This window comes from Coregonus lavaretus, assembly GCF_964263955.1.
Source record: "Coregonus lavaretus genome assembly, chromosome: 1".
NCBI classification, from domain to species: domain Eukaryota; kingdom Metazoa; phylum Chordata; class Actinopteri; order Salmoniformes; family Salmonidae; genus Coregonus; species Coregonus lavaretus.
Genome location: NC_139988.1, coordinates 10,165,687 through 10,187,461, shown reverse-complemented (window position 1 = coordinate 10,187,461; position 21,775 = coordinate 10,165,687). Strand labels below are relative to the sequence as shown.

The 21,775-nt window shown below is 45.0% G+C and overlaps 1 protein-coding gene across 1 annotated transcript in view; it reads right to left on the bottom strand.

The window, feature by feature from the left end:
* Positions 1–756: 756 nt before the first annotated feature.
* LOC311120735 (serine/threonine-protein kinase WNK4-like) overlaps positions 757–21,775 on the bottom strand; it is a gene marked incomplete at both ends in the record, with an annotated part of 96,687 nt that continues 75,668 nt past the window's right edge. Inside the window, 6 exons of the mRNA XM_084157885.1 lie at positions 757–1,126; positions 1,367–1,958; positions 10,580–10,676; positions 10,902–11,741; positions 15,402–15,550; positions 15,741–15,795. Of these exons, the coding sequence (XP_084014011.1) occupies positions 757–1,126; positions 1,367–1,958; positions 10,580–10,676; positions 10,902–11,741; positions 15,402–15,550; positions 15,741–15,795 (2,103 nt within the window). The remainder of the gene's footprint in view (positions 1,127–1,366; positions 1,959–10,579; positions 10,677–10,901; positions 11,742–15,401; positions 15,551–15,740; positions 15,796–21,775) is intronic.

Below are 21,775 nucleotides of genomic sequence, written 5' to 3'. Positions count from 1 at the left end.
AGCTGCCTTGAGATCATTGACAAGATCCTCCCGTGTAGTTCTGGGCTGATTCCTCACCGTTCTCATGATCATTGCAACTCCACAAGGTGAGATCTTGCATGGAGCCCCAGGTCGAGGGAGATTGACAGTTCTTTTGTGTTTCTTCCATTTGCGAATAATCGCACCAACTGTTGTCACCTACTCACCAAGCTGCTTGGCAATGTTCTTGTAGCCCATTCCAGCCTTGAATAGGTCTACAATCTTGTCCCTGACATCATTGGAGAGCTCTTTGGTCTTGGCCATGGTGGAGAGTTTGGAATCTGATTGATTGATTGCCTCTGTGGACAGGTGTCTTTTATACAGGTAACAAACTGAGATTAGGAGCACTCCCTTTAAGAGTGTGCTCCTAATCTCAGCTCGTTACCTGTATAAAAGACACCTGGGAGCCAGAAATCTTTCTGATTGAGAGGGGGTCAAATACTTATTTCCCTCATTAAAATGCAAATCAATTTATAACATTTTTGACATGCATTTTTCTGGATTTTTTCGTTGTTATTCTGTCTCTCACTGTTCAAATAAATCTACCATTAAAATTATAGACTGATCATTTCGTTGTCAGTGGGCAAACGTACAAAATCAGCAGAGGATCAAATACTTTTTTCCCTCACTATAGATGAAAAGCCAAAATGAGTATGACATCCTGGCATTTAAAGAATGCAACATTTTTTTTTATGTCACACACTAAAATGTTGCATTTTCGCATTCCCAATCATTCTACTATTTAGAACGCAAGTAGAAGTATTCGGACCTGGCCACTGTAAGGACAATGTGGAAACCCACCATTCTACTGACATCAGAGGCAAAAGTCACCCCTTTAGAGGGCTTCTCCAGAGAGCTGTTACTGCTGCTGCCACCCAGAGAGTTCTTCCTAATGATACCTTGGAGGGGGAGCATGTCCAGGCGCTGCAGGCTGTTTCTGCGGGAGGAGGAGACGTAACTCCTTTCCTTAGAGAGGCGGCGCTGGCGACTGGACAGCATGGCGGCAGGAGAGACAATCCCCGCAGGGGGAACCTTCCCCATCCTCTCATACAGCTCTTCAATCTCCCTCTTTTGTGTGGCCTGGAGACTCTGCACCTCCGCCATGTGTCTGACAAGAGAGAAAGAGAGAGAGAGAGTGAGAGTGAGAGAGAGAGAGAGAGAGAGAGTGAGAGAGAGAGAGGCAGAGAGAGAGAGAAACAGCTAAGGACTCTGAGGAGGACGTTTAAGTGCTTTGGAATAGTTGAGAATCAAGTTGAGTTCAAAGTAATCAAACTTCGATTAAAACCCAAACCGATCTAGAATAAAAATGGGTGAATGACTAAAGAGATGCTGAAGGTGAAACACTCACTTCTCCCTCATCTCCTGCAGCTCCTCCCACATGTCCTCGCTCTCTGAGTCGTCACTGCTCAGGTACGTGAAGTTACGGCTGTAGCTCAGCCACAGGGCCGAGTTGTAGGTGGGGCTCCCTGCCCCTCCCTCCCACAGGCCACGCCCCTCTGAGTCCATGACGGACAGGCCGCTGTCTGCAGACATATCCATCAGGCTGCACGCTCTCCTCCTCCTCCTCCTCCTCACTGTCTGCTGTGCTTCCTCCTCCTCCGCTTCTTCCTTCTCCTGCACCTCCTCATCTTCATCCCTCTGTTCATCCTCCTCCTCTTCCTGCTGCTGCTCCTTGGTCTCGGCCCACCCTACTTGGACCTCCCGGTCCTCCCCCATAGTAAGGTGTCGGTGTGGGGGGGAGAGAGTGAGGGAGGTGTTCAGGCTGGTCTCTGACCCCCGCTGCTCCTGCTCCTCTGTGCTGCTCTTGGAGGTGGTGGTGCTGCCCACTGACATGGGCCTGGTGGGGTTAGAGCCCTGTCCACCTGGTACAGCAGTCACAGGGATCTCCATGCTAGGGGAGACCTGGAAACGGCCCACAGTGACAACAGCAGGCGGGGGATCTGTGGGGTGGAGGGGGTTTATGATGAATATCAATACAGTGATAATAATTCATTTTCACAATCTGCTGTTTGTGTTACATTCTGTTCCAGTAGTTGATATTATTTTCCACTGATATTGACTCATGTACACTCAAATTGATTACAATGCTTTAGGCCGGGATTCAATCCGATTGCCCCTTTTTGTCTATGTACCGCTTAAAGGCAATGTTTCCACATTCGCGGAGACTGCATTCATGGTAAACGCTGCATATGTCGGCTCAATCTGAAATTTACGTGGACAGTGATCGGATAGAACCCTGGCCTTAGTTTCATAACATTCGGTCAAAAAACAAATCCAACTGCCATATCTACTGCCAAAATCTGGCGGTGGTGGAAGAGGTGAGAAGGAATCAGAGCTAGCTGAGGTTTGGCACTAGGTGGCACTCTACTCTACTGGCTTGGAAAGCAGCTTTTCTCTGCTTAATGCGGCCCTGGGACTTCTCAAACAGAGCCTGTTCTGTCTGTCTGTTGAGTGGGGCGGGCCTTTTTGGGTTGGGTCGCTCGGGGACCGGAACAGGGCGGGGTGGGGGTATAAACACAGACAGGTGGGGAGGATATGGGAGGAGAGGCCTGTAGCGAGTGTGGAAGCCTTCTAATTGGTCAGTTCTGCTGGACAAAGCTTCTAATAGGTCAATACTGGTAGGCAGGGCTTTAATCACGCCTACATATTGGTCCCTTATTCAATGATCCCGAGGCACTGCTAGTGCTAATAGGTGATATTGTCACCAAACACCGACGTGGGCAGGATAAAACAGAAAACAGAACAGAAAACAAGGGGAAGGGCAAATTGGCCCAAACACAGTCATTACCCAGATAGCACATTTGGTTCCTTTAAAGGTTTCCTATACGTTTTATTAACGCTCTGATAATGGAAATTATAGGTTATTTTGAGTTTAAAAAATTTAATTAAAACTTCCTTAAAACTTTCACTGAATGTTTCAATAACCCTTTTAATAACACTGCTAGCTTATTTTGGGTTTACTTTTTGAACTCCAAGCACAGATAGGACACATGGAATTTAATTTCCTTAGGCATTAATAAATTGCATGGTTTTATTTGAAGCGAGTAAGCAGACATCTCAGAGCATGAGGAAAATCCTTTGCAGTGGTTTTAGTGAAGGTACTGTAAATGATGCAAACTAGCCATTATGAAATGCACTAATTAAATATAACCTCTGCGTTCTCCATCTCGCTAGCTAGATAGCTTTACAGTGCCTTCAGAAAGTAGTCATACCCCTTGACTTATTCCAAATTTTGTTGTATTACAGCCTGAAATCAAAATGAATTAAATTGATTTTTCCCCTCACCCATCTACACACAATACCCCACACAATACCATTTTCAGGTCTTGCCATAGATTTCCAAGTAGATTTATGTAAAAACTGTAACTCGGCCACTCAGAAACATTCACTGTCTTCTTGGTAAGCAACTCCAGTGTAGATTTGGCCTTCTGTTTTAGGTTATCGTCCTGCTGAAGGGTGAATTCATCTCCCAGTGTCTGGTGGAAAGCAGACTGAACCAGGTTTTCCTCTAGGATTCTGCCTGTGCTTAGCTCCATTCCATTAATTATTTATCCTGAAAAACTCCCCAGTCCTTAACGATTACAAGCATACCCATAACATGATGCAGCCACCACTATGCTTGAAAATATGGAGAGTGGTACTCAGTAATGTGTTGTATTGTACTTGCCCCAAACATAACACTTTGTATTCAGGACAAAAAGTGAATTGCTTTGTCACGTCTTTTGCAGTATTACTTTAGTGCCTTGTTGTAAACAGGATGCATGTATGTTTTTTGTGTGTTTTTTTGTACAGGCTTCCTTCTTTTCACTCCATAAATTAGGTTAGTATTGTGGAGTAACTACTATTTTGTTGATCCATCCTCAGTTTTCTCCTATCACAGCTGTTAAACTCTGTAACTGTTTTAAAGTCACCATTGGCCTCATGGTGAAATCTCAGAGCGGTTTCCTTCCACTCCGGCAACTGAGTTAGGAAGGACGCCTGTATCTTTGTTGTGACTGGGTGTATTGATACAGCATCCAAAGTGTAATTAATAACCACACCATGCTCAAAGGGATATTCAATGTCTATTTTTTTCATTTTTACCCTTCTACCAATAGGTGCCCTTTTTTGCGAGGCATTTGCAAACCTCCCTGGTCTTTGTGGTTGAATCTGTGTTTGAAATGCACTGCTCGACTGAGGGAACTTACAGATAATTGTATGTGTGGGGTACAGAGATAAGGTAGTCATTCAAAAAACATGTTAAACACAATTATTGCACACAGAGTGAGTCCATGCAACTTATTATGACTTGTTAAGCACATTTTTACTCCTGAACTTATTTAGGCTTGCCATAACAAAGGGGTTGAATACTTATTGACTCAAGATATTTTCAGCTTTTCATTTTTAATAAATTAGTAAACAATTTGAAAAATATAATTCCACTTTGACATAATGGGGACATTATGGGGTATTATGGGGTATGCCATTTTAAATTATGACTGTAACACAACAATATGTGGAAAAAGTCCAGGTGTGTGAATACTTTCTGAAGGAACTGTATGTCTGGTGGGGATGTTGATGCTAGGGCAACAAACAGACAGGGCCATGATGTCACCGGATAAGGCAGCGACGTGCTTCCCTGTTACAAAGAGATGAATAGAGATCATTACATGGAAATAACCATTTTGCATGGACATTGCCATTGAGAGCTTCCACCATTTTAAAGTAGTCAACTGGGTGGGGATTCCTATGGGTTGGGAGTAATCAGCCAATGATCAGAGCATTGTATTCTTCTTTAAATTGGTTTGCCTAGTTTGTAAATGGCTTTGAGCTCTATTACCGACATCTAGTGGCCACAATAAATGAATGCCACACAAGGTTTTGTTCAAGACTCCAGCACTGCAGGTGGAGGTAAATCACCAATATTAGCTATATACTTTTTTCAAACATCAGCCTCAATGGCACTGTCCATGCTGTCACAGACGTAGGTTGTACAGATGAGACGTGTATGCTGGAACACTGAGGAAGTTTGACTAAGTGCACCCGGACGTGCTATGGCCGTGACGTGAACGGGCAAAAGTGGTGAGGTAGGAGCACCCTTTTCAAATCAAACAGTATTCTGCACCACTTGGTCATGTTGTCAACAAGGCAGCATGATGCATCTTTTTGCCCAAAGTTTAGAAGAGAAAAAACTTAACTAATTTACCATGGATTTTATTTTATTTTATTTAGTTTTGGACTCAAAGTTAATAGTTTTAGTATAGTTTTAGTTTTTCAAACAGGTTTCTTAATTATTTTATTGCAGTTTACTAAATCGTTTTTTCATGATGAGTTTTTGTTTTAGTTTCAGGTTTAGTTTACTATAATAACCTCTGAACTTTACTGGAAAGTTTCTGAACGTTCTGAGAACATGACTTTAAATAGAACCATGTAGAAAACGTACTGAAATTCCCACAGAAGAACGTTGTTTGTTAATGTTTTCTGAACTATTTGAAAACATTCCCAATATCAAACCAGTTGGAGAACATTCCTACATTACCAACATTTTTATTAAATGTAACCATGTTTGAACTTTTAGGAAATGTTCTGTTAAAGTAATGAAATACAAAGAAAATACAGTGGGGGAAAAAAGTATTTAGTCAACCACCAATTGTGCAAGTTCTCCCACTTAAAAAGATGAGAGAGGCCTGTAATTTTCATCATAGGTACACGTCAACTATGACAGACAAATTGAGGAAAAAAAATCCTGAAAATCACATTGTAGGATTTTTAATGAATTTATTTGCAAATTATGTTGAAAATAAGTATTTGGTCACCTACAAACAAGCAAGATTTCTGGCTCTCACAGACCTGTAACTTCTTCTTTAAGAGGCTCCTCTGTCCTCCACTCGTTACCTGTATTAATGGCACCTGTTTGAACTTGTTATCAGTATAAAAGACACCTGTCCACAACCTCAAACAGTCACACTCCAAACTCCACTATGGCCAAGACCAAAGAGCTGTCAAAGGACACCAGAAACAAAATTGTAGACCTGCACCAGGCTGGGAAGACTGAATCTGCAATAGGTAAGCAGCTTGGTTTGAAGAAATCAACTGTGGGAGCAATTATTAGGAAATGGAAGACATACAAGACCACTGATAATCTCCCTCGATCTGGGGCTCCACACAAGATCTCACCCCGTGGGGTCAAAATGATCACAAGAACGGTGAGCAAAAATCCCAGAACCACACAGGGGGACCTAGTGAATGACCTGCAGAGAGCTGGGACCAAAGTAACAAAGCCTACCATCAGTAACACACAACGGCGCCAGGGACTCAAATCCTGCAGTGCCAGACGTGTCCCCCTGCTTAAGCCAGTACATGTCCAGGCCCGTCTGAAGTTTGCTAGAGTGCATTTGGATGATCCAGAAGACGATTGGGAGAATGTCAGATGAAACCAAAATATAACTTTTTGGTAAAAACTCAACTCGTCGTGTTTGGAGGACAAAGAATGCTGAGTTGCATCCAAAGAACACCATACCTACTGTGAAGCATGGGGGTGGAAACATCATGCTTTGGGGCTGTTTTTCTGCAAAGGGACCAGGACGACTGATCCGTGTAAAGGAAAGAATGAATGGGGCCATGTATCGTGAGATTTTGAGTGAAAACCTCCTTCCATCAGCAAGGGCATTGAAGATGAAACGTGGCTGGGTCTTTCAGCATGACAATGATCCCAAACACACCGCCCGGGCAACGAAGGAGTGGCTTCGTAAGAAGCATTTCAAGGTCCTGGAGTGGCCTAGCCAGTCTCCAGATCTCAACCCCATAGAAAATCTTTGGAGGGAGTTGAAAGTCTGTGTTGCCCAGCGACAGCCCCAAAACATCACTGCTCTAGAGGAGATCTGCATGGAGGAATGGGCCAAAATACCAGCAACAGTGTGTGAAAACCTTGTGAAGACTTACAGAAAACGTTTGACCTGTGTCATTGCCAACAAAGGGTATATAACAAAGTATTGAGAAACTTTTGTTATTGACCAAATACTTATTTTACACCATAATTAGCTAATAAATTCATTAAAAATCCTACAATGTGATTTTCTGGAGAAAAAAAATCTCATTTTGTCTGTCATAGTTGACGTGTACCTATGATGAAAATTACAGGCCTCTCTCATCTTTTTAAGTGGGAGAACTTGCACAACTGGTGGCTGACTAAATACTTTTTTCCCCACTGTATATGGACAAGCAATGACAGAGCGGCATAGACTAAGATACAGAAGAATATTATAGAATATATACATATGAGATGAGTAGTGCAAGATATGTAAACATTATTAAAGTGACTAGTGTTCCATTTCTTAAAGTGGCCAGCGATTTCAATAGGCAGCAGCAGCCTCTAATGTGCTAGTGGCGGCTATTTAACAGTCTGATGGCCTTGAGATAGAAGCTGTTTTTCATTCTCTCGGTCCCAGCTTTGATGCACCTGTACTGACCTCGCCTTCTGGATGATAGCGGGGTGAACAGGCAGTGGCTCGGGTGGTTGATGTCCTTGATGATCTTTTTGGCCTTCCTGTGACATCGGGTGCTGTATGTGTCTTGGAGGGCGGGTAGTTTGCCCCCGGTAATGCGTTCGGCAGACCGCACCACCCTCTGGAGAGCCCTGCGGTTGTGGGCGGTGCAGTTGCCGTACCAGGCGGGGATACAGCCCGACAGGATGCTCTCAATTGTGCATCTGTAAAAGTTTGTGAGGGTTTTAGGTGATAAGCCAAATTTCTTCAGCCTCCTGAGGTTGAAGAGGCTCTGTTTTGCCTTCTTCACCACACTGTCTGCGTGGGTGGACCATTTCAGTTTGTCAGTGATGTGTACGCCTAGGAACTTGAAGCTTTCCACTTTCTCCACTGCGGTCCTGTCGATGTGGATAGGGGGGTGCACCCTCTGCTGTTTCCTGAAGTCCACGATTATCTCCTTTGTTTTGTTGATGTTGAGTGAGAGGTTATTTTCCTGTCACCACACTCCCAGAGCCATCACCTCCTCCCTGTATGCGGTCTCGTCATTGTTGGTAATCAAGCCTACTACTGTTGTGTCGTCTGCAAACTTGATGATTGAGTTGGAGGCGTGCTTGGCCACGCAGTCAGTGGTGAACAGGGAGTACAGGAGGGGGCTGAGCACGCACCCTTGTGGGGCCCCAGTGTTGAGGATCAGCGAAGTGGAGATGTGTTTCTTACCTTCACCACCTGGGGGCGGCCCGTCAGGAAGTCCAGGACCCAGTTGCACAGGGCGGGGTTCAGACCCAGGGCCTCGAGCTTAATGATGAGCTTGGAGGGTACTATGGTGTTGAATGCTGAGCTATAGTCAATGAACAGCATTCTTACATAGGTATTCCTCTTGTGCAGATGGGATAGGGCAGTGTGCAGTGTGATGGCAATTGCATCATCTGTGGATCTATTGGGGCGGTAAGCAAATTGAAGTGGGTCTAGGGTGACAGGTAAGGTAGAGGTGATATGATCCTTGACTAGTCTCTCAAAGCACTTCATGATGACAGAGGTGAGTGCTACAGGGCGATAGTCATTTAGTTCAGTTACCTTTGCTTTCTTGGGTACAGGAACAATGGTGGCCATCTTGAAGCATGTGGGAACAGCAGACTGGGAAAGGGAGATATTGAATATGTCCATGAACACACCAGCCAGCTGGTCTGCGCATGCTCTGAGGACGCGGCTAGGGATGCCGTCTGGGCCGGCAGCCTTGCGGGGGTTAACATGCTTAAATGTCTTAATCACGTCGGCCACGGAGAAGGAGAGGCCACAGTCCTTGGTAGTGGGCCTCGTCAGTGGCACTGTGTTATCCTCAAAGCAGCGAAGAAGGTGTTTAGCTTGTCTGGAAGCGAGACGTCGGTGTCGGCGACGTGGCTGGTTTTCTTTTTGTAGTCCGTGATTGTCTGTAGACCCTGCCACATACGTCTCATGTCTGAGCCGTTGAATTGCGACTCCACTTTGTCTCTATACTTATGTTTTGCCAGTTTAATTGCCTTGCGGAGTGTGTAGCTACACTGTTTGTATTCTGCCATATTCCCAGTCACCATGCCATGGTTGAATGTGGTGGTTCGCGCTTTCAGATTTGCGCGAATGCTGCTGTCTATCCACGGTTTCTGGTTAGGGTAGGTTTTAATAGTCACAGTGGGCACAACATCACCTATACACTTCCTGATAAATTCCGTCACCGTTTCAGTGTATATGTAAAAAATATGAATAGTCCTTAACACGGGTACTTCCTGTTTGAGTTTCTGCCTATAGGAAGGGAGAAGCAAAATGGAGTCGTGGTCAGATTTAATAATAATAATATGGCATTTAGCAGACGCTTTTATCCAAAGCGACTTACAGTCATGCGTGCATAATTTTTTTTTTTGTGTATGGGTGGTCCCGGGGATCGAACCCACTACCTTAGCGTTACAAGCGCCATGCTCTACCAGCTGAGCTACAGAGGACCACAGGACCTAGACCTCAGATTTGCCGAAAGGAGGGCGGGGGAGGGCCTTATAACCATCCCGGAAGTTTGAATAGCAATGGTCGAGGATTTTAGCAGCGCGAGTACAACAGTCGATATGTTGATAGAACTTCGGCAGCCTAGTCCTCAAATTTGCTTTGTTAAAATCCCCGTCTACAATAAATGCAGCCTCAGGATATGTGGTTTCCAGTTTGCATAAGGTCCAGTGAAGTTCTTTGAGGGCCGTCGTGGTATCGGCTTGAGGGGGGATATACACGGCCGTGACTATAACCGAAGAAAATTATCTTGGGAGATAATACGGTCGACATTTGATTGTGAGATATTCTAGGTTGGGTGAACAGAAGGACTCGAGTTCCTCTATGCTCTATGTTACTACAATTACACCATGAGTCGTTAATCATGAAACACACACCTCCGCCCTTCTGCTTCCCGGAGAGATATTTATTCCTGTCTGCGCGATGAACTGAGAACCCATCTGGCTGGACCGATTTCGACAGAATATCCCAAGAGAGCCATGTTTCAGTGAAAGAGTATGTTACAGGCCTTGATGTCTCTCTGGAAAGAAATCCTTGCCCGTAGTTCGTCGACTTTGTTAACCAAAGATTGAAGATTAGTGAGTACAATACTTGGAAGCGGTGGGTGGTGTGCGCGCCTCCTAAGTCGGACCAGCAGGCCGCTCCGAGTGCCTCTCCTCCGCCGGCGATGTTTTGGGTCAGCCGCTGGAATCAGTTCAGTTGCCCTGGGGAGAGCAAACAAAGGATCTGCTTCGGGAAAGTCGTATTCCTGGTCGTAATCCTGGAGTTACCGCCGCTCTGATATCCAATAGTTTTTCCCGGCTGTATGTAATGATGCAAAACACTTTCTGAGCTAATAATGTAAAAAATAATACATAAAAATACAAAATACTGCAAACTAGTCGCGAGGCCGCCATCTTCGTCGGCGCCAGGTACCGTCTACAATTTGTTTAGTGTGCTAACAAGGTCTGTGCCAGCGTCCTCGCCGACCCGTCTCCTACCATCAACAGATTAACAGTAAGCTTAGGTAAGGGCCAGTACAGTACAATACAGAGTAGAAGTAGAGAGGGTAAAGTCACTGTGAATCGTACCTGTGTAACTGGGAGATACTCTGGGCTTGGGAGCACTGGCATTCAGCTCAGGCACCATTGGTCTGGACATTGGTGTGGTTGAGCTAAACGATGATAACTTGGGAAAAGAGGAAGGAAACATGTAATCAACATTATTAAGAAAATGAATCCCCCCATATATTAGGTTTATTTATCTTTATCATTTTCTTAATAATGTTGATTACATGTTTCCAGTAGGCTTGCAACATCATTTCAGCTATGTTTCAGTGACCAAAAATATTCAGCAAGAATGACATAACTTGTCACGGTCAGACAGTCATGTATGGGCTGGTTAGTAACTTACTGTGCTCTCGGGGCTGTCTGTTGGCGAGGGGGACAGGTCAGACCCTGATGCAGAGCTGGACACATCAGATTGGTCCTGAGGAACCATGTAGGTTCCCTGGGAACTATTCTGTAAATGTCTTAGAGGGCTGTAAGACGCTGTTTGCTGTGACACCATCTGTGGGTTCCTTGGAGGGGTGTTGTAACCCATCATAGAGGGAGATATGTGGTTATGCTGCCAGCTGGGGTGTCTGTTTTGAGAGTACACAGACCCAGACCCATCCCTCTGTATCTGTGGTGGAGTGTCTGGGCCCTGGTAGACACTGTGCTGCTGCCCTTGGCCAGGCATCCCACCCTGGGGGTAGGGGACCTCCACTGGAGCTGTCTGGTAGTGGGGAGAGTAGACGGACGGGTAGCCCGACTGGGGGTGGGTTAGCTGGGGGTGGAAGCCTGCTATGGAGGGCATCCCTTGGTTGGCCAGGCTGTTGGTGGGGATGAAGGAGTGGGCCATGCTCATCGCCATGGAGATCACGTTGGCCAGGGAGAAGAGGGGCTGTGTGTGGGAAGGCCACAAGTTGGGGTGCTGGGGGTAAGCAGAGGGGGACATGGGGTTCCCCTCCCCACTGTACTCAGAGGGGCTCGGGGCATCAGAGTGTGGGCCGCCGGAGAAGCCTGGGGCTGGGGAGTAAACGGAGGGTAACGTGGGGTTGCTGGCGACCCGTGTGAGGGGAGGATGGGCTGGTTTGGGGGAACCGGGGTTCACTGGATAAAGGAAAGGGAAGTGTGTGTAGCCCATGAAGGGGGGCATGTGGTAGTGCTGCTGGGGGTGGGGGTGGGGGTGGGGCTGGGGCTGGGGGTGGGGCTGGGGGTGGGGGTGGTGCTGGGGGTTTTGCTGGGGGTGGGGGTGCCCTGGGGAGTACATGGAGGCTGGGTGTTGCTGCTGGTAGTGATGAGAACCTGGAAGATAGAAACAAAACACAACAATTTATGTTAGTTATCAAATTCAAGTCACTTTTATTTACTGAGAGGGAACTTCCTATGTGGTGACGGATTGGTAGACACAAATCAACATAACATGACCTAATTTAGAAATACCACTTATATAAAAAGAACACCTTACAAAAACTCAATGTGTTCTTTACAGTGTCCTCACACAAACTCTTATGCCAACGTCTAGAGAACCCCTTAGGTTGTAAAAGAGTGGGAAACGGACTGATCGAACACAGAGACTAGTGAATTATACACTGCTCAAAAAAATTAAGGGAACACTTAAACAACACAATGTAACTCCAAGTCAATCACACTTCTGTGAAATCAAACTGTCCACTTAGGAAGCAACACTGATTGACAATACATTTCACATGATGTTGTGCAAATTGAATAGATAGGTGGAAATTATAGGCAATTAGCAAGACACCCCCAATAAAGGACTGGTTTTGCAGGTGGTGACCACAGACCACTTCTCAGTTCCTATGCTTCCTGGCTGATGTTTTGGTCACTTTTGAATGCTGGCGGTGCTTTCACTCTAGTTGTAGCATGAGACGGAGTCTACAACCCACACAAGTGGCTCAGGTAGTGCAGCTCATCCAGGATGGCACATCAATGCGAGCTGTGGCAAGAAGGTTTGCTGTGTCTGTCAGCGTAGTGTCCAGAGCATGGAGGCGCTACCAGGAGACAGGCCAGTACATCAGGAGACGTGGAGGAGGCCGTAGGAGGGCAACAACCCAGCAGCAGGACTGCTACCTCCGCCTTTGTGCAAGGAGCAGGAGGAGCACTGCCAGAGCCCTGCAAAATGACCTCCAGCAGGCCAAAAATGTGCATGTGTCTGCTCAAACGGTCAGAAACAGACTCCATGAGGGTGGTATGAGGGCCCGACGTCCACAGGTGGGGGTTGTGCTTACAGCCCAACACCGTGCAGGACGTTTGGCATTTGCCAGAGAACACCAAGATTGGCAAATTCGCCACTGGCGCCCTGTGCTCTTCACAGATGAAAGCAGGTTCACACTGAGCACATGTGACAGACATGACAGAGTCTGGAGACGCCGTGGAGAACGTTCCGCTGCCTGCAACATCCTCCAGCATGACCGGTTTGGCGGTGGGTCAGTCATGGTGTGGGGTGGCATTTCTTTGGGGGGCCGCACAGCCCTCCATGTGCTCGCCAGAGGTAGCCTGACTGCCATTAGTTACTGAGATGAGATCCTCAGACCCGTTGTGAGACCATATGCTGGTGCGGTTGGCCCTGGGTTCCTCCTAATGCAAGACAATGCTAGACCTCATGTGGCTGGAGTGTGTCAGCAGTTCCTGCAAGAGGAAGGCATTGATGCTATGGACTGGCCCGCCCGTTCCCCAGACCTGAATCCAATTGAGCACATCTGGGACATCATGTCTCGCTCCATCCACCAACCCCACGTTGCACCACAGACTGTCCAGGAGTTGGCGGATGCTTTAGTCCAGGTCTGGGAGGAGATCCCTCAGGAGACCATCCGCCACCTCATCAGGAGCATGCCCAGGCGTTGTAGGGAGGTCATACAGGCACATGGAGGCCACACACACTACTGAGCCTCATTTTGACTTGTTTTAAGGACATTACATCAAAGTTGGATCAGCCTGTAGTGTGGTTTTACACTTTAATTTTGAGGGTGACTCCAAATCCAGACCTCCATGGGTTGATACATTTGATTTCCATTGATAATTTTTGTGTGATTTTGTTGTCAGCACATTCAACTATGTAAAGAAAAAAGTATTTAATAAGATTATTTCATTCATTCAGATCTAGGATGTGTTATTTTAGTGTTCCCTTTATTTTTTTGAGCAGTGTATTATTCTTGCTCCATCTCGCTCTCCTCAGATTTTGGATTGTTCCTTCTGCCCCACTGCCAAGTGACATCAGATGTTTAGAACATAAATCCCTCATGTGCGGTGGTTTCCATGGCATGAATGGCAGGGTTTTGTCTTACAAAATCACAGTTTAAGAGAGAGCTTTGATGAGATTGTTATTGCATAACAGGCACTGATAGCCAGAGCGGTTGGGCATGTGCTGTTATGTCTGCATCCCAAATGGCATCCAAAATTAGTGCCCTTTGTAGGGAATAGAATGCCATTTGGGATGCAAACAGGGATTTATTTTGGATTAGAAATGTAATGGAGTGAGGAAGGACTAGTTTTGACATTTTAAGAAAGTCTGAAATTGAAAATATTGTGGGATGTGTGCATTTATCACACGTTTTTAGTCAATTTGAGAACCCTACAGTGGAGACTTTAGCCAGGGATGTTGATAACTCCTCAAAGGATTAGTGCGGATGCCATTACACTACCTCATCCATTGATTTTACATTTTACTCAACAATGGCTCTACAGTTATGAACCAACAGGCCTCCTGTCACTGAGGTAAACCAGCCACTGACATGTCAGTCACTGAGGTAAACCAGCCACTAACACGTCAGTCACTGAGGTAAACCAGGCACTAACACGCCAGTCACTGAGGTAAATCAGCCACTAACATGTCAGTCACTGAGGTAAACCAGCCACTAACATGTCAGTCACTGAGGTAAACCAGCCACTAACATGTCAGTCACTGAGGTAAACCAGCCACTAACATGTCAGTCACTGAGGTAAACCAAACACTAACATGTCAGTCACTGAGGTAAACCGGCCACTAACATGTCAGTCACTGATGTAATCCAGCCACTAACATGTCAATTCAGATATAAATATAGTTTGAGCAACACTCTATAAATGAGGCAGTGCCAGCAGGCATTGTGAAACCGGACTGTGCTGTGGCTGTGTCCAGCAGAGAACAGAGAGACAACAGGGGAAGGAGGGAGGGGGGATATACTTCAGATGGCCACCAAGTCTTTAGCTAGTGGGGTAGAGGGGGAAGTTGTGTGTTCTTTAATTGACGTTAAATGCTTCCATCTCCTGCAGTGAGGGGGAGTGGGATTGTTTGTATGTGTGTCTGTATGTGTATGCGTACATTTGTGTGCTTGTGTGTGTGTGTGTGTGTGTGTGTGCTGGCAAACAGATGTAGCAGAGTATCGTACTGTAGTGCTAGCTAGGCTGGGAAAACGTATGCTTCACAGTGACTGCATTCACATCTCGAAAAGAGGCAACAAGCGCCCTTCAGGTGAGGTAATTACCCAAGAGGCCCTGGGGCAAGGCCGGCACGGCACCACTGAAGCACAGACCCGGGCTTTGAGGTGCAGGGAAGGTCAATCGGCACCATGCAAATGTCCTGACAATACTGAGAAAGGGGTCTGAGGAGGGAGGGGTTTTACGACGTTGTCGGGCCCGGTTTGTATTCTTCTCTGCCAAGATGAGGATGCATCCCAAATGGCACCCTATTCCCTTAATAGTGCACTACTTTTGACCAGGCTTTGGTCGTGCCCTATAGGTAATAGGGTGTCATTCAGTCTGCAACAGTCCTCCCTCTGTGGTGAACAGTAAACAATGCTAAGTCTCTTCCCATGGGCCTGTCGGGAGGAGGAGGAGGAGGAGGAGGAGGAGAGGTGGGCTGTTACAGTACGGTACCTGGGGCATTGTGGAAAGACTGGGAGCGTAATAGAGGTCTCCATGCAGGTGAAGTCACGTCTGCTGGGCTGAAGAAGTCTCCTCCACCAGTGGGGCCCGGGGGAGAACCACGAACCCCTACACTGGGGTTAGCCATGCTGAAGTCTGGGAGAACAGACAGACACAGACAGTCAGTCTCAGTCATTGAGATGGACATGCACAGTGGCAAGAAAATACATGTCTATTTACCATACAAACCATAGTTAACATACAGTAGGTGTAGTGAGGCTGAATATGAATAGAGACCAAGCAGCACAAGATGATACTTGGAAGAACTGAGGTTTCGTTATCTTACCTGGTAGAGAGAAGGAAGAGTGTGTCTGCTCCAGAATGTGACTGTGGAGATTAGGCTGGAAGAGAGGACCCAGATATACACAGTGAGTTAGAGATTGATGTCTGTGGAGATTAGGCTGGAAGAGAGGACCCAGATATACACAGTGAGTTAGAGATTGATGTCTGTGGAGATTAGGCTGGAAGAGAGGACCCAGATATACACAGTGAGTTAGAGATTGATGTCTGTGGAGATTAGGCTGGAAGAGAGGACCCAAATATACACAGTGAGTTAGAGATTGATGTCTGTGGAGATAAGGCTGGAAGAGAGGACCCAGATATACACAGTGAGTTAGAGATTGATGTCTGTGGAGATAAGGCTGGAAGAGAGGACCCAGATATACACAGTGAGTTAGAGATTGATGTCTGTGGAGATTAGGCTGGAAGAGAGGACCCAGATATACACAGTGAGTTAGAGATTGATGTCTGTGGAGATAAGGCTGGAAGAGAGAACCCAGATATACACAGTGAGTTAGAGATTGATGTCTGTGGAGATAAGGCTGGAAGAGAGGACCCAGATATACACAGTGAGTTAGAGATTGATGTCTGTGGAGATTAGGCTGGAAGAGAGGACACAGATATACACAGTGAGTTAGAGATTGATGTCTGTGGAGATAAGGCTGGAAGAGAGGACCCAGATATACACAGTGAGTTAGAGATTGATGTCTATGGAGATTAGGCTGGAAGAGAGGACCCAGATATACACAGTGAGTTAGAGATTGTCTGGTACTTTCTTATCCTTTTTAGCCAGTAGTTCTGAAAGTAGCGCTCACGTGCCAAAAGTGGTCCCCGAAAATTGCGTACTACATCACACATGAGCAGCTATGTGCACCACGTCATTTCTCTCTCCCTCTCTCGCTCTGCTGTGTGTGCATCTTGCTAGCTGTCACTCAAATGGTGAGGGGCTGAAGCTCATTGGCTAGAACTCGAATTGCTAGGGGGGTGGCCCAAGTGGGGGAAAATGTAAGGAAAATGGCGCAGCACAGCTTCCAGAGAAACGGACTCTTTCAAACTAATTGAGGAAAGACAGTAATTCTGCTCATATATTATGCATGCATGAACTACACATTGACACATCCAGCCCAAAGCGAGAGGTTAAAAAAATACTTAGTAGTCACCAAAGTTCCAGAGCATTTCTTTAATAAACATAAACATAGGACATAAACCCAATGGGTTTGCTGTGAGAAGTCAGCTGCATTTAGCCAGGGTCATTTTAATGATGAGACCGATTTGAATAACGACCCATTAAGACAATCATTAAGACCTATTTAGTGTTCCCATTACTTCGCTTTGGTCTAAATCTTTTAAACACCATAATCTGAACTAATAACTAATTCTAACCCCTCCTAAACAGGAAATAAACCGTCTAGAGTCACAGATTTGTCTTACTTCCTTGAATTACTGGACTGTAATGAGAACATACATGTCCAGGGGTCCTCTCCTATCCTGTCTTCCATGAGGAGTTTAATATCAACAAATAACTTCAGAACCCATCTGAGATGCTGTTAAGAATAGAAGCAGCTACTCTTCCTGGGGTTCATCAAAATTAAAGCAGTTATACAATTTTAAAAACAATACAATACATTCACAACAGATTTCACAACACATTGTGTTCGCTCAGGCCCCTACTCAACTACCACATATCTACAAAATAAAATATATGTGTACATTTGTGTATGGTGCGTATGTTATCGTGTGTGTGTATGCATGTGTCTGTGCCTATGTTTGTGTTGCTTCACAGTCCCCGCTGTTCCATAAGGTGTATTTGTATCTGTTTTTTATATCACATTTTACTGCTTGCATCAGTTACCTGATGTGGAATAGAGTTCCATGTAGTCATGGCTCTATGTAGTACTGTGCACCTCCCATAGTCTGTTCTGGACTTGGGGACTGTGAAGAGACCTCTGTTGGCATGTCTTGTGGGGTAAGCATGGGTGTCCGAACTGTGTGCCAGTAGTTCAAACAGTAGCTCGGTGCATTCAATACCTCTCACAAATACAAGTAGTGATGAAGTCAATCTCTCCTCCACTTTGAGCCAGGAGAGAGTGAATGTTAGCTCTCTGTGTACATCCTAGGGCCAGCCATGCTGCCCTGTTCTCAGCCAATTGCAATTTCCCTAAATCCCTCTTTGTGGCACCTGACCACACGACTGAACAGTAGTCCAGGTGTGACAAAAATAGGGCCAGTAGGACCTGCCTTGTTGATAATGCTGTTAAGAAGGCAGAGCAGCGCTTTATTATGGACAGACTTCTCCCCATTTTAGCTACTGTTGTATAAATATGTTTTGACCATGACAGTTTGCAATCCAGGGTTACTCCAAGCAGTCTAGTCACCTCATCTTGCTACATTTCCACATTATTCATAACAAGATTTAGTTGAGGTTTAGGGTTTAGTGAATGATTTGTCCCAAATACAATGCTTTTAGTTTTAGAAATATTTAAGACTAACTTATTCCTTGCCACCCATTCTGAAACTAACTGTAGTTCTTTGTTAAGTATTGCAGTCATTTCAGTCGCGGTAGTAGCTGACGTGTATAGTGTTGAGTCATCCGCATACATAGACACACTGGCTTTACTCATGTCGTTAGTAAAGATTGAAAAAGATAAGGGGCCTAGACAGCTGCCCTGGGGAATTCCTGATTCTATCTGGATTATGTTGGAGAGGCTTCCATTAAAGAACACGCTCTGTGTTCTGTTAGACAGATAACTCTTTATTCACAATATAGCAGGGGGTGTAAAGCCATAACACATACGTTTTTCCAGCAGCAGACTATGATCGATAATGTCAAAAGCCGCACTGAAGTCTAACAAAACAGCCCCCACAATCTTTTTATCATACATTTATCTCAGCCAATCATCAGTTAATTGTGTAAGTGCTGTGCTGTGCTTGTTGATAGTCTTTCCCTATAAGCATGCTGAAAGTCTGTTGTCAATTTGTTTACTGTAAAGCATTGTAAAAAAAAAAATCAAAACGTTTACTAAGGGTTGGTAACAGGCTGATTGGTCGGCTATTTGAGCCAGTAAAGGGGGCTTTACTATTCTTAGGTAGCGGAATTACTTTTGCTTCCCTCCAGGCCTGAGGTCACACACTTTCTAGTAGGCTTAAATTGAAGATATGGCAAATAGGAGTGGGAATATCGTTCGCTAATATCCTCAGTAATTTTCCATCCAAGTTGTCAGACCCCGGTGGCTTGTCATTGTTGATAGACAACAATACTTTTTCACCACTGCCACACTTACTTTACGTAATTCAAAATGATAACGCTTGTCTTTCATAATTTGGTCAGATATACTTGGATGTGTAGTGTCAGCGTTTGTTACTGGCATGTCATGCCTAAATTTGCTAATCTTGCCAATGAAAAAATATTTAAAGTAGTTGGCAATATCAGTGGGTTTTGTGATGAATGAGCCATCTGATTCAATGAAGCTGAGTTTGCCTTTTTGCCGAACATTTCATTTAAGGTGCTCCAAAGCTTTTTACTATCATTCTTTATGTCATTTGTCTTTGATTCATAGTTTAGTTTCTTCTTTTTAATTAAGTTAGTCACATGATTTCTCAATTTGCAGTACGTTTGCCAATCGGTTGTGCAGCCAGACCTATTTGCCATACCTTTTACCTCATCCCTCTCAACCATATATTTTTTTTTAATTCCTCATCAATCCACAGGGATTTAACAGTTTTTACAGTCATTTTCTTAATGGGTGCATGCTTATTGGTAACTGGGATATGCAATTTCATGAATGTGTCAGGTGCTCCTCATTACACACCACGGACCAACAACAACATAGGAATCACTACAAAACGTATTGTATGACCTCTTATACACCATATTAGGCCCAGCCCTTGGAACTTTGGTTTTCCTAGATATGGCTACTATATTGTGATCACTACATCCGATGGATTTGGATACTGCTTTAAAGCAAATTTCTGCAGCATTAGTAAAGATGTGATCAACACATGTTGATGATTTCATTCCTGTGCTGTTTGGAACTACCCTGGTAGGTTGACTGATAATCTGAACCAGGTTGCGGGCACTAGTTACTGTATGAAGCTTTCTCTTGAGTGGGCAGCCTGACAAAAGCCAGTCAATATTTAAAATCACCCAGAAAATATACCTCTCTGTTGATATCACATACATTATCAAGAATTTCACGCATGTTATCCAGATACTGGCTGTTAGTACTTGGTGGTCTATAGCAGCTTCCCACCAGAATGGGCTTTAAGTGAGGCAGATGAACCTGTAGCCATATTACATTTTAGTAATTTAGCAGACACTCTTATCCAGAGCGACTTACAGTCAGTGAGTGCATACATTTTCATTCTGGCCCCCCGTGGGAAACGAACCCACAACCCTGGCGTTGCAAGTGCCATGCTCTACCAACTGAGCTACAGGGGAATTATTACTTCAACAGTATTTAACGTGAGATCCTCTCTAAGCTTTACAGGAATGTGGTTCTGTCTTTTATGTAGATGTTATAACCATGTATTGCTACCACTGTGTCATTAAAGGTATTATCTAAGTGAGCTTCAGAGATTGTCAGAATATGAATGTCATCATACTGTTATTTTATTTTACTTCTGCTCTTTTTTTCTCAACACTTTTTTTGTTGTTGTTTTATTTTTACTTTTTTTGTTTAAAAGAAATGCACTGTTGGTTAAGGGCTGTAAGTAAGCATTTCACTGTAATGTCTGCACCTGTTGTATTCGGTGCATGTGGCCAATACAATTTGATTTGATTTGATTTGATCTGTTACTATAAATTATTTATTTAATGAACCTTGTTTCTTAAGCAACATATGTTAACCTGGGCTATTTTTAGCACTTTTCTGGGATGTTTGACTGTTTTCATTTCTTTACTGGGAAGCCTAGCAGAGGTAGACATGCCGTGTTACTTATGTTAGTGCAGGGTGAGACTTCCTACTAGGGCACACCGCCTCAGTGCTAACAGTAGAACTCTGGTTTATAGGCACATGATTACTGCATACAATAGCTGTGGGATCAGCAGAGGCATTGGGGGAAGTAAGAGGGACATACATTAGGTTACTTACATTGTGTCTTCCGACGCCCCTGGGATAATGTACATTTGCTGAAGCATTATGACAACTCAGCGACACAATGGTAGGGATTAACACCCACAGAGCTGCAATAGTCTCGTAGCCAGTTATGGAGGGCTAAAAGTCTGCTGAACCGTTCAATGCCACGATTTAGGGAGAGCAGAGGGACAGATATTATAGGGGGTTTGTTGGTGTCAAGTAGTGACCCAATCAGTTCTTTAAAATCCATCTTCAGGTGTTATGAGCTGCCCTTCATAATGTTATTGAATCCCACATGAACTGTGATAGACTCAATTTCATGATGCAGGTTTAAAATGTTTGGGAGCAGCTTATTGATGTCCTGTACTCATGCTCCTGGATAGCACAACGTTTTTGATCCAGGGACTGAGACATTTGTCACCACTGAACTGCTCAATACAACGTCCGGAGATGGTAGATGGGATGGAGAAACCCGCCCATTCCTATCCCTCACACAATTCGTTGAACCTTTCACGAGAAGCAGGATAGCATACGACGCTGCTCCCATTGATAGGACCAGACATCCCACAGCAAGCAGTGCCCCATCAGATCCAGAGAGGGGTAAAGGAGCCAAACTCAACGACGAAGCTGCTGCTGGAGTCAGCGTAATGGAGTCAGCACCGCCGTCGCAGACACAGGCAATACCAGCGATGAAGGCGCAGGTAGATCAGGCACCAGTGCAGCGAAGCTATTCCTTATGTCAATCTGCTATGAACCTCTCGCAGTTACTCCCATCTGCTTAGCAGCATGCCGCTGCCTTCGGATTCCATGACTTGTGACATGGGACTAGCACTGATTGGAACATTCTTCTTGCTGTTCTCCGTCTACTTCACTACAGGATGGAGGAGTAACTGTGAGAGGTTCATAGCAGATTGACATAAGGAATAGCTTCGCTGCACAGTGCAAATGACAAGGCGGGGAAACATCC